Raw genomic sequence first — 12,834 nt, 5'->3', positions numbered from 1 at the left:
GCGCAAGAATATAAATAGTTTATTTCACAAAATAATGTCCCCAGTGGAAGGTACACCAACACTGTCAAAGGGCATGACTGCATACGGAACTCACCACACTCAACCATGCTCCTAAACCTCAGGTCACACACGGGACCGATTCCATGAACCATGAACACCAGATGATCCACCTTGGGGAGCTCGCCTGGGAGAGAGGCACATGATGGAAATGTTGAATTAGATTTTTTCCTCACATGGCCGACATATTGCTGACCTCTTAACACGCACCAACAAGTAGATCATTCTTACATTTACGACCAGATGTTAAAATACATGTAACAGTTAAATATGAATCAATTTCCCCTTATAAAAACATTGTAGTGGTCGGCACTTTCTCCAAAGTCCTTTGACATTACAGACCTCACTTTATAATTTCCTGACAATCTATTTTTCTCTGAACTATCTGAGCTTTCCTGACAAATCTGTGAGCTTGCAGTTTATTTCCATGATACGTTTTTGCTAGTGGTGCACCGATGTATCGGCCGTATATCGGTAGCGGCCGATATTCGCCTCGTTTACTGCTATCGGCGTATCGGTAATAAACTTGATTTTCACCGATAACATTGGCCGATATTCATTGGTATGTTTTCTGCAGCCTGCCAATCTGGCATCCAGATTATGGTACACTGACGCCGGGTTTACACCGGGCGCTGAAGCGCCGCGCCGCGCAGCGCAGCGCCAAGGAAAGCCAGGCGCCTCCCCTGTTAAACCTTTGTGCGGTTCACATGGGCTGCGATGCGCCGCGCTGCGCTAGCGCCCTTCACCGATGGTTTCGGCGTGCGAGCGAGCGTATCGCGCCAGGAAACAGACTGAAAAATAATTTTAAACGATATAAATTACATATTTGATATGATATAAATGATCAAATATGCATCCCATACTTTGTATTCCCCTTCTGTTGTCCTGGAGTTTTAATTTTCCCAATTTTCCCAATCACATAATTAAATGTCCCCCTCTGCCCATCCACTACAGCCACACAAGCAGTCATATAGATAAAAAGAGAGAGAGGGGGGGTTAAAGGCTTGCTTGGAGAATACGTCATTTACCCCCGACACCCGACATTGAACGGGTTACATACAACAACAAGCGGAGAATCACGGGCTGACCGACGCGGCGAAATGCGGGTCCGGTGTGAACAGCCAGGCGGCTGCGCGCTTGAGAATAACGCTGCGCGGCGCGGGGCGGCGCTTCAGCGCCCGGTGTAAACCTGGCGTTACACACCAAGAAGGCCACATGCAAGTAATAAACAAATATCGGTATCGGTATCGGCTATCGGCTAGATTGTTGTTTTAAATATCGGTATCGGTATCGGCCAAGAATTTCCATATCGGTGCATCCCTAGTTTTTGCCTCAACTTAGATTAAATTAACGAGAGGAGCTTCTCTACCATCAGGCACTTCATCATTGTCGTCATCGACCCCTCTCTTCACTACTCTGGGTCGGGTCTGTCCATCCTGAGTTGTGCCCCACTCATCCGGTATGGAGGAAGGCTGAAACTGCACAATCACCTACAGAGGTAGAAAGAACTAGCGTCGCAACTTATTCAATAAAAGTAAATGGATTAATGATCACAAGACTTCCAATTAGCACAGAAAATAGAGTAACCTTTGGATTATGCATGACAATGGTTTCCCCTGATGGGAACTCCAGTCGACGGTGCCACTGGTTTGTAGATACAGCTTTCTTATACTCTGCCTGTGTAAATAGACAAAAGTACACAATCAATATGTTACAACACAAAACTGTGCATTAGAGACAGTGCAAGAACTGGGTGAGAAATGCAAATATTTAATTTGAAAGTAACAATGTCAGAAAAAAGGATGTTCCACATTTTGATAACACATCTGTTTTTGGTCAAAAGCAGAAGTGACACAAACCTCCAGCTTCTCACTAAACTCTTCAGAGTAAGGGATGAATCGACTGTCAGAATCCCCTTTGTAGAACCAGCTACAGCGGCGGACCTCTGTAGGCTCCTCCTCCCAGTACACTGAAGTCCGCATGCGGTCGTAGAGCTGCACGTCATAACGTCCTCCTTCTGTTCGCACAATCACATTTTCTGGATCTGGCTGAACTGAAAAGACAAAGAGGCCACAACTACATTAGAGCAGATCACAGTATCACTGAGTTGTAAGAGCAGCAGCACTGTCAAGCTTGGATTAAAAAAAAACTCATCATCCCAGAGGGAAATTTGCTGTGTTATGATTGCTTGACACAAAGTTTGGAAGGAAGAAGTAACATGTAAAAAAGAATAATGATAAACAATAAGTGAAGAGAGAAATGTACATATGTAAATTCGCATCAACAGTCAGCATGACAGAATGTCCAGGCCTCCAGAGGTCCTGTCTCCGCTGGTAAAGAACTACATCGTCATACCTGAGTTGTACGTCTCCTCGAGCTGAAGGGAGTCGATGATGCTGAAGGGAAGCCAGACGCATTTTGACTCCACCAGTTTACAGTAGAACCAATGAGGCTGGACAGGTTCATAGACATTGTAGTGGTATGGCATCATGGGACCTGCGGGGACTATCGCTCCAGCAGTGGTGGGTGGTGGCGGAGGCCCTTGAATATGTGTGGGAGGAGGCTGAAAGAGAAGGGGAAAACATACTAATAAACAAACGTCCTTTTCACTAAGAATGGCTGTATTTGTCTTTTCACTAACTTAATGAGTTAATCAAGTATCTGACAAACACAAGAGTCACATATCAGCTTGTATCTACCTTAGTGAATGTGGGTCCTGACATTGGGAATGTCTGTGGTGTCGAGCTGAGTGGGTAAGGATTCTGCTGTGGTGTGTGCATCAGCGGCAGGACCTCCGGAGCTGGCATATAAGGACTGGCTCTGCTGCTAGTGGCGGTGTGTCGGTACGGGTTATGACTCTGTGGCTGCATCGGGGGAGGCGGTGGGGTCATTGTGGTGGGGGGAGGAGTGTGACGACCCATAGGGCTCTGGTAAACTGCGCTGCCGAACGCTGGAGTAGCGGGGTTCATGTGGGAGCCCATAGAGGGTTGATGTGGTGAAGCCATGCCGATACTGCTGGGAGCAGAAACAGGGCCCATTGCTGTCGGAGCTACTGACAGGGCCGGCGGTGGGTACGGCGACTGACCGATGGATGCAAACGGGTCACTGCTGGTTACGGGGCTGGAGAAATAGTTGAATGTAGAAGGGGCTGGTCCATTCCCTGATGTCTGACCCAGGAAGCTGTCTTCTTCTCCGACCTCAGTGGAATCATCTGATGGAGATGAAAACAGAGTCAAAGCTCAAAGAGTGCAGCACATGTATCTGTGACTCTGTAACGAACATGCTAGACATTTTAATGATTAACAGTTTGCATGAACAAAATCTTTACAAATATTTAGTCACAGATGAGTGCATCAAATTGACATGGAGGGCTGAAACAAAAAACAAACACAACCATAGAAAAAAGAAAATGAAGAAAGCAACGATGAGGGACAAAGAAAAATGGAGAAAAAGAAGACAAAAGGGAAAGATTAAATACATCTATATGCCCACAAGTGTGGTAAAATGGACACCAACCTAAACGTGATACATACCATGTTTACAAGTTTACGGTAGAGCTTTTGAACCAGATTGATAACAGTGTATCTCTTAATTACATGCGTCTCTGATGAAGTATGTTAATTTCAGGCTATTTTGGGTCTGGAAACACTATTAAGCACTGATAAATTATTTAAGTTTATTTCCTTCATTGACCAAACACCAAATCTCAAATCTTGAATGAAAAGGAGCAGAAAGAAGAATAATCGTATACAATCTGCTCCTCTTTCACAAGACATTAATCAGCAAAGCAATAATAAAATAAAGCACTGGATATATAAGAGTGTCACTGACCCATTTTAAGTTATACTCCACCGCCTTATCTTTATTGCCTGTATGATAGTTGTTCTAGACCAACCCAAGTGTCCAAAGTAGATGTGCCACAGCGATGATGCTGGTGCAGAAGACATTTCTAGTCTTTGACCAGGAGCTTCCTCCCTATTCCCACGAGCAGTCCGTGTCCAATTGGACAGCAAGAGGTGGACATGAAGCCATTTAAGGACGAGGCTGTGCCGATAGTGTGCAAGTGATGTGTGATATAGAAAATGCTGAGATGCAAAACTGTGCTGTAGAGCATTGTGAGTGGACATCAAGATTAGAAAAGCTCTAAATAAATAAAGACCATTAACCTCCAGCACTCTGAGCTTTCAACCAGACCCGGTGTCCAGTATTTACCATTGTCAATACAATCAGTCTTCTTGACATTTTGTCCCATTCCTAAGAACCCTATCCCATCCTCCCTCTGTATATGATACATTTAAACCTGTTTCCCCATGTGCATTGAAAGGACAGCAATGAACACACTAAACATTTAGACACAGCAGGGGAAACAGTTATATACACGTTTCTATAACTATTAATTACATCCGTTTAGTAATTAAACCTCAGAATGTAGATGAATTGAAATGGCCAAGTGAAGACTTTGGAGGACATGTTTTGATTGTGTGAATCCCCCATGTTTCTGTACATCCTCTTCAGGCAGGAACACACGAGACAGTGTGAGCACAACACACCGCTGACAGTTCAGACAACCTGCCTGACAAACGCACACACTTTATTTCTACTTATAAACACCAAATAACAGCTGACAGCAGCACAGGTAAACCGGTTAGCTAGCTAGCTTAGCCTGCTGAGGACGCAGCTAATGATTGGACATGTCCTCTCACCTCCTGACAGCACCGCCGAACCGGAGGCCTGGCTCACGGGCATGAAGGGCAGGTTGAAGTTAAACTCCGGAGCGGCGTTGAACAGTAAGTTCGCCCCGGCGTTGGAAGCATTATTGTTTTTTCTATCTGCCATTTTCCCCTAGAATTACACGTAGCCACTACCGGAGCAGGCGAGCAGCGGAGGATCAGCTCTGCCAACAGAGCGCACTCAGGTTTCACTGATCTCCAAAGCGTCAGCCGCAGCCACTAACGGGAAGGCGGCGTCACACATGGTTTGTAGATCTACTAAAAGCACGCAGGTTAGTTGACTGCAGTTCGTTGGTTGTGCGGAAAAATAAACACTACACGTCGCTACTGCCGCCTAGAGGTCCCATAAGATATGTCCACTCTGGTGTTTTATCGTTTCAAATGAGCTCAAATCACATTCTTTTTAAATTCATTGGTATTATTTTATAGAGAGTACATGTTTTTTTCTCTTCATCGCAACACCAACATCAAACAAAAATCAAAGCACCCAGCCACTACAGTGAGTCATTCAGCCGGTGGGATGTCTCCGGGCTCCGGGTGGTCTCGGTGCACAAAACAAACGCACTGGTCTACCCGACTGGTGACGCAAATTTCCCGCCCTAGCTCCTGCGGTCCTGAGAGTGTGGAGAAAGTCAACAAGTGTCTGCTCTAAGATTTGTCTTCGATTCACAGCTTTCATATTCGTCAGACGCCACTGGCCCACGATGCCCTCCACTCAGGACTGGATCGACCACCCTCTGGATGTGGTTGAAGGGATGTTCGGTGAGAGAGACACACACCGGAACTGCACCGTGACAGCGTGAGGCTAGCCTGTTAGCTACATGGCTAACGCACCATGCTAACCACCATGCTCTTAAGTGTGTAGCTGTGCTAAGAGTGAAGAAGTTAAAGATGTTTCTGCGGGTTGCAATCACTAACGCTGCTTTGTTGCTGCACACGCACACACTTCCGGTTTAGTTTAATACACAAAGACCCTAATGTGTGTGTGGGTGTAGTTTGATTGGAATACTTGTGTGCACACATCCAAACTGAAAATACACATCATGAAGCATTCAATTGATTTAAAGTTGTTTCAAATTCACTTCTATATGAATACAAACATATATGTTCCGTTTAAGTTCTCAACAAAGCTTCAGTGTGTGTGTAGAACTTTTTTGTCAACTTGTTGTGTTTACTGTAGTTCATCTTATTCACCCTTACAAGCAATCATTGATTTTGAAATATTTGAGAAGCCATCAATATTATTGATAGAACGTTTTGTCCCTCAAAGTAAAGTGGACTAATACTAATACTGATGTGTATTTTGTCCTGATGTGAGTCACAACTCTCTCACATCATGTTTTTCACATGATGGGTTAACTGGAGGGCTGAGTGATATGTGCAAAAATTACATCTCATATATATATATATATATGACTTTTGTTGTATTGATATTATTGACAATTATATTATGATATTGTTTTACTGTCCAGCCATAGGTCAACTCCACTGCTGATTTGACATAGTCATAGAGAGAGAAAAAATCTAAAAAATTGCCCAATTCAATAAATAAATACAGTAAATAACAATCTTTGCCTAACCGATACTATTGATACCAACTGATTGGACTCTGTTAAATGTGCCCTCTTATTTTGAAATTCTTAACACACTGAATAGCTTTTATATTCCAAACTTACTGTGTCACCTGGCTGATTGAAATTGTTTTGTATTATTATAACCATCCTGTCACTTAATTTCAGCTGCTTCCCAGAACAGTCCAAACTCTGGCTGGGAGGCGAAAGCGGTTGAGTTCTTCAAAGAGCGGCTGAAAGAGAAGGAAGCTCAAACTTGGGTAATGCAGCTCCTGTCAGATCCTTTCAGCATATAAATTACATGAGAGATGCAAAAGATGTGTGTAAAGGTCAAAGTCACAACCTGTTTCAGCAAACTCACCTTTAAATAACTACCTTCATCTTCATCTTCATTTGGGTGCAGGTTCCTTCTCTGAACGACATCCCTCTGCACTACCTGAAGCCCAACACCCTGGTGAAGTTTCGCTGTCTAATCCAAGACATGTTCGACCCGGAGTTCTACATGGGAGCGTATGAGACTGTTGATCCATCCTCAAAGGCTAAAGTAAGCCATTAATACAACCCTCTCAGTGCATGTTTTTGCATTTGATGTTTGAGTTTTTATTATAACATCGTCATCTGACCATCTCCAGGTGCTGCGATGTGGGAGATACAAAGATGTGACAGAATGTGGGGTATGTGCACTTCTTCTCAACCATTCAAAGAACCTATAAATGCCTCTGTTCAGCTTCAGCTTTGCCATTAACAACACCGTCTCCTGCATTTATCTGCAGGTGGATTTTAACTCCAGAAACACAGTGACTGCAGAGAGACAGACTTTCTACTGTGTGCCCATCCCTGGAGAAAATCCCTGGGTTAAAGACATATCCTCATCACGTCATCCCTACATGATGGAAGTTCTCCTCAAACAGGAGACGGAGAAATTCACATTTTATCATGAAGCAGGAATAGTTCTGTCCTTCCCTAGTTTTCCTTAATTCTGTCACACAGCTATGCCGGCTCCAGCCAAGCAAGAGTGGTTCCCTCCACCTCGTATGTTCCGAGCAGACAGAAACGCAGCTACGAGGAAGACGACGAAGACGTCGACGACATGGACACACAGCCGCAGAAACAGAGGGAGCCCCCTACTGGTGTGTGATGCTTGTAAAGTAAAGACGGGGAAACAGAAACATTGTTCAGTCAGTGTTCAACTACTTCTCAGTGTCTTCATAGTCACAAGACTTACAATTTGTCTTGTTTCCATGAAGATGGTGGTAAATTCATCCTCAGAGGTGAAAGTGATCATGAGCCTGGGTCACTGAGTGTGATTGCAGAAGCTTCTCAAAACATCAGCTGTAAAAGTCCTACTTTTGGTTAGATTAAAACAGCAGTTCCCCCTAAAATGTCCTTATTTTCAAATTTTAGTAGCTTTCTTAAGTAGAATCTTTCAATCATATCTCATAATCTTCATCATCAAATGCAGTTTGTCCACTTGTCACTGGTGGTCAGCTGAAGCCTTAAGACTCTTTCAGTTCAGAGAAGCTGTTGTTGAGCTTTTCTCGATCTTTGTGATATGAACAAACCCAAAAAGTGTAAGGTAGAGTCTGCCCAATATTGATTATTGTCCAGATACTGGTATTAGTAAAAGATATCCTCTGAGATCTACATATATGGTAAAGATTCCTAAGTTGTTATCAAACCCTTGTGACAGAGAAATTAAAACACCAGTACCGATAAGTCTGTTTGAAGCTCATATCAGCTGATTATCTGACAACTGGTAAATCAGTCTCTAGTTTAAGATGAAGAAAGAACTTTAAACTTGATATTTCTACAGCGATGGCTATGTAGACAAATTGCAATTAGTTTCCTGTCTATTCTGTTGTGGCACAGGCAGCATGTAAGTAGTACATCAGAGAGAGAAAGAGCAACACTCCTCAAATGGACATCTTAGATTATAATAATCAAACAATACAAGATTTCCAAAGGGTGAATTGATCCATTAATGCAGACTCTCCTCTCGCTGCAGGTCCTCACTGTCCCACAGACATGCAGGGCAACGGTGACTGTAAACGACTGGAGAAAGAAGCTCCATCCAGCCAGACGGCATCGTCCTCACATCTGGACCTCAACTTCCCCCTGCCTGGAGAGAAAGGCCCCTCCTGTTTAGTTAAGGTGGGTCGAGTGCATTTTACCCTATTACCTCATTTTCAATTATGTAACCTGGACTGTTGATACAGTTACTGGGGAGTGGTTTATCTCAAGTCAAACATTAGTTCAAAGAGGTGATTTCAGAGACAATAGAATTATTATCAACAGACATAACAAGTGTTGGACAGAAGGTAAAAGCTGTGTTTTGCTGGCAGGTGTACGAGGACTGGGACAGCTTCAAACTGAACGACATACTGGAGGTGTACGGGATCCTCTCCGTCAGCCCTGCTCTCAGTGCGCTGGCAGACCAGAAGTAAGACACGTGATTCAATTTAATTCCATTTCCCCCCCGGTGTTGATCTGCCTACTCATTCTTGGCCTGTCCACACAGAGACACCTCCTCATCCCTCCTGGACCCTGCGGACTGCATGGAGACGGCGGAGGAGCAGAGAGTGCACAGCCCGCCGGCCTCGCTGGTCCCTCGCCTCCACATGGTCTACGCCAAACCGCTGCAGCATAACAACCCCCTGCTGCCCTCGCTCACCTTGGAGGACAACAGTGCCTGTAAGGACACGTAGCAGAGGATGAATACTGTCACAAACAAATGTGCATGTGTTTGTGACTTTAAATGCCAATATTTTCAGATATTTGTACAATAGCCTATTGCACAACACTGAAAAAAGATCTAAGCCTGATACAGAAAACCACCAGGAGCACAAATGTTGCATCACTGCAGTTTTTAGTCAGATATTTGCTGAGTGTACAGATGTAAATTAGTCCAGCTTCTGTTCATCTGATTTGCATCAAGTGTGGTTAAATCAGAGCTGATGTTTGGCCATTTAAACACAAGTTGTCTGGACAACAAGAGAGCACAGAGGTATTTTACCGCTAGAATCGTACATATCTGTATGTGTGTGTGTGTGTGTGTATATATATATATTTTATATTATATTATATATATATTTATTTTATATTATATTATATAATACAGTTTGAAGACAAGAAATTAGAGGAACTGCTAGTGTGTGTTCCTGGACCAACACAAAAAGAGCCACGAATCCTTTAAAAATCCCTCCATGTGCACAATGTCTAATCTGAATCAACTGCTACAAAGGTTGGTAAAAGTCAGCCGAGTAAAAATAAATGAATTCTATACACATATACATTATAGTGTGAACTACAATGAGTCAGTAGAGCGCAACAGTCAATTTATTTTAAACCACATTCAAATTCACTAGATCCAGATTTTTATTGGGATCTGCACCAAGTTGCACACACTCATAAATATCAGTCCCCCTCAGTCGTCCTTCCTCCTGAGAAATCAAGGAAAATGTCAACAAAATCTCACAATGTTAAAGAAAAAAGTTTCCTGGATCCGCCCCCTGGTTCTGATCCATAGAAAGAATTCATAGGTTTAAAAGCAGGTACGTTTTTTTTTTTTTGCATAATCCTGAACAAACACTGGTAGAAAATATACCCTCCTTTGTGAAAGTAATAAGTTTTATGTTTTTGTCCTGCCATCCACAGTGGGTTCTAACGCTATCTGTGTCTTAAACTCAGAGGCTACACAAACCTTAGCTATAGTCACATTCTTGTGTCGCCCTCCGGCTGTGTGCAGGAGCAGAAAAAAGGAGCCTTTATGCTGAATTACATTATTTCCTTTTAAAGCTTTCTAAGGAAAGGAATTATGCAGCTGATGTTTTCCCTCTGTACAGCTTTTATAGAGCATTGCCTGTAGAGGGAATTCTTTTAACTCTTTGTCTTTCCTCCTCAGTTTTATCTTCGACCCTGAGCGAGATGGCGACTGTTAGAGCAGAGCTACTCACATACTTCACTCACGTCCTTCTGAGAGATGCCCTGGCTGCCGAGTACCTCATTCTGCATCTCATTTCCAGCGTGTACGTGTCAAATACAGTTCCAGTCTGTTTAAACCAACCAGCCGTCCTGTCTTTAGAGAGTTTTCATTCTATAGTGTTTGATTTTCTTTTAGGTACACCAGACGAGATATTCTCCCACTAGGCAAATTTACACTGAACCTGAGCGGCTGTCCTACGGTCGCCTCGTACACCGAGCGCCTCTACCAGTTCATCCAGAAGCTCGTTCCCTCTGTGAGTGAATTTTGTCACTTTGACAATAATGCAACAGTTTATTGTCATTGTGTTAAAAGTGTTGCAATGTTTTCCTCCCCTCGTGCAGTCATACTATCTGGGCATGAGCCTCCAAAACATGAACCAGATGCAGCTGGTGCCTAAAAAGGACTATGTGGCCAACCGGCTCGTGAGTGGAGCCGTGCAGCTGGCCAGAAACACGTCGCTCTTCCTGGATGAAACCAAGCTGGAGCAGGGACAGCTGGACACAACAGGTGAGACTCCTAGACACCACAAGGGGACAACACTGAGAGGACACACTCTGCAGTTAATGGCCTCTCTGCTGACTGTCAGCAAGTCTGGCTCGATTCAGTTGATAGTAACTACATCTTGTGTTTGTGTGTGTGTTGTAGGTGTGCGAAACGTCACAGCCCTGGGGAACCTGATCTCGTGGCAGAAGGTTGATTATGACTTTAACTACCACCAGATGGAATTCCCTTGCAATATTAACGTGCTCATCGTGTCAGAGGCCCGCTCGCTGCTGCCGGTGAGGACACAGATAAACCACAAGATGAAAAACTCCACTACACACAGTTCTGCTCTCAAAAATAAAACAAAAAGACAAACGCAAAACGCCGCTACCCCGTCCTCTCCGGTATGACCGGAGTGTGGGGAAGGGAGGGGTTAGGTTTCCTTCAGCCTCTCATGGGACTCAGCCGTGTCAAACGCTGGAGGTTGTTTCCAGCCAGTGTCACGCTGTCGTCTCAGCTGCCATTGGCCAGCCACCGCTACCCCTCCAGCCGGCGCCTTTATCCCGGGTCTCACTCTGTTGTGAACAGCCCGAGGAATTCGCTGTGTGCTATTCTTGTGTGTTGGGCTAATGGGTTGCCATGGCGGCAGCTGTGTGCCACAGCAGCAATCCTGGGAGAGGCGTCAGGCCCGGCCATCTATTAGCCCAGCAGTGAAGGGCAGTGCGCAGTAAACAACTGCCGGGGCTGATTAGAAGTCACAAGTGCACGGCTGTGTTTACATTGAACAGCTATTGGCTGATGAGCAGCTGGGAGGTCAAGCTGATCAGATTCTTTATGGGTCAAGTCGCTTAGGATTTGATCCAGTCTGGCATGCTATGGAGTTTTGAGAATATGCCAAACTAGGCATGCACACAGCAGGCAGGACGTATTTTTGCATAGCAACACCTGTAGAAAACTAGATACAAATGCAGATTTTCTATGTAATAACACAGTATCAATATGTCTCTTTCTTTTGAACTCCACAGTCAGATTGTCAGATAAAAGTACAGTCTCAGGTCGACCCGCAACACATGGAGGAGTATCTCAGCAGCATCCACATGCACCCGCAGACCTCATCACTGCTCAACAAGCTCAGGATGTACCTGAGCGTCGCTCGGCTGCTGGACTACAGCATCTCTGATGAAATGACAAAGGTGAGACACACTGTCGACTTCAGTCATGTTACAGAAACTGACTGTGTGCATCTGTTCCCTTTTTTGTGTGCCTTTGTACTCAGTAGGCCCGTGTGTGTGTCTGTCTGATGAGCAGTCTGTGTGCATTAGTGTCCTTCAAGTGCTTGTCCTTTTCTGGTGTCCTCAGTCAGTTGAGGATGACTTTGTCGATATGAGGAAGGACGACCCCCAGAGCATATCTGCAGAGGACCTGCACAGGATGCTGGTTGTGGCGAGGTGGGCTGTGATTTACGTTCATATAAGCTCCTTTCTTACTTTCTTTCCTTTTTATCAATTGAGAATAATACAAACAGCCTGTAACCATGGTTTTATTGACAAAGTGTGAAATAATCAAAACAAGAAGTCATTATGACAACATTGGAAAGGTCACCTCTGTCATAAGCAGGATGACAGTGACTTCATGGCTAAGTGCAACCAAATTAAACGTATTGACTTGCCAAATGCCTCGTGGAAGGCGTCGGCCAGGAAACTGAGATGTAACCACAGTATTCAGAGGGTCTGGAATGAATTGGGGCTGAGATGTGTGAGAGTGGGACGTGTCTGACTGTGACTGTCTGCAGGTTGTTGTCTCTGAGCCTGGGACAGACCTCGCTGTCCAGAGACAGCTGGCTGCGAGCCAAACACATCGAGGCGCTGCGGAGGAGCCGGATGGAGCAGCACAAGTGCGTCAATGGCAACGAGCCATGATCATGCAGACAAATGAGATGGCTCCTGTTTTTCCTTTTTGATACCTTCAAAAAAAAAAAACAAGTTTGTAATAAAAATGTTTTCATATGTCA

At 44.4% G+C, this 12,834-nt stretch overlaps 2 protein-coding genes across 3 annotated transcripts in view; one reads left to right on the top strand and one right to left on the bottom strand.

Annotated features, from left to right (window-relative positions):
* The window catches only part of sec23ip (SEC23 interacting protein), an 11,925-nt gene extending 6,374 nt beyond the window's left edge, over positions 1-5,551 (bottom strand). Inside the window, exons 1-7 of the mRNA XM_034609184.1 lie at positions 4,761-5,551; positions 2,757-3,268; positions 2,413-2,620; positions 1,917-2,110; positions 1,645-1,734; positions 1,427-1,547; positions 95-184 (exon numbers count right to left, since the gene is read on the bottom strand). Coding sequence (XP_034465075.1) covers positions 95-184; positions 1,427-1,547; positions 1,645-1,734; positions 1,917-2,110; positions 2,413-2,620; positions 2,757-3,268; positions 4,761-4,893 — 1,348 coding nt within the window. The 5' untranslated portion in view covers positions 4,894-5,551. The remainder of the gene's footprint in view (positions 1-94; positions 185-1,426; positions 1,548-1,644; positions 1,735-1,916; positions 2,111-2,412; positions 2,621-2,756; positions 3,269-4,760) is intronic.
* Positions 1-12,834, top strand: part of mcmbp (minichromosome maintenance complex binding protein) — a 27,823-nt gene extending 14,989 nt beyond the window's left edge. The window contains exons 3-18 of one of the 2 annotated variants that reach the window (XM_034609187.1): positions 5,456-5,549; positions 6,527-6,618; positions 6,762-6,902; positions 6,991-7,032; positions 7,132-7,221; positions 7,347-7,488; positions 8,364-8,509; positions 8,701-8,798; positions 8,877-9,049; positions 10,260-10,383; positions 10,476-10,593; positions 10,682-10,847; positions 10,986-11,119; positions 11,849-12,016; positions 12,183-12,271; positions 12,616-12,834. In XM_034609187.1, coding sequence (XP_034465078.1) covers positions 5,492-5,549; positions 6,527-6,618; positions 6,762-6,902; positions 6,991-7,032; positions 7,132-7,221; positions 7,347-7,488; positions 8,364-8,509; positions 8,701-8,798; positions 8,877-9,049; positions 10,260-10,383; positions 10,476-10,593; positions 10,682-10,847; positions 10,986-11,119; positions 11,849-12,016; positions 12,183-12,271; positions 12,616-12,742 — 1,908 coding nt within the window. In that variant the 5' untranslated portion in view covers positions 5,456-5,491 and the 3' untranslated portion in view covers positions 12,743-12,834. Of the gene's footprint in view, positions 1-5,372; positions 5,550-6,526; positions 6,619-6,761; positions 6,903-6,990; positions 7,033-7,131; positions 7,222-7,346; positions 7,489-8,363; positions 8,510-8,700; positions 8,799-8,876; positions 9,050-10,259; positions 10,384-10,475; positions 10,594-10,681; positions 10,848-10,985; positions 11,120-11,848; positions 12,017-12,182; positions 12,272-12,615 lie in introns of those variants that run through there. The other variant, XM_034609186.1, reaches the window with a different exon arrangement.

Source organism: Hippoglossus hippoglossus, chromosome 15 (assembly GCF_009819705.1).
Source record: "Hippoglossus hippoglossus isolate fHipHip1 chromosome 15, fHipHip1.pri, whole genome shotgun sequence".
Lineage (NCBI taxonomy): Eukaryota > Metazoa > Chordata > Actinopteri > Pleuronectiformes > Pleuronectidae > Hippoglossus > Hippoglossus hippoglossus.
The sequence above is the reverse complement of the archived record's forward strand: the minus strand, read 5'-3'. Positions and strand labels throughout refer to the sequence as shown.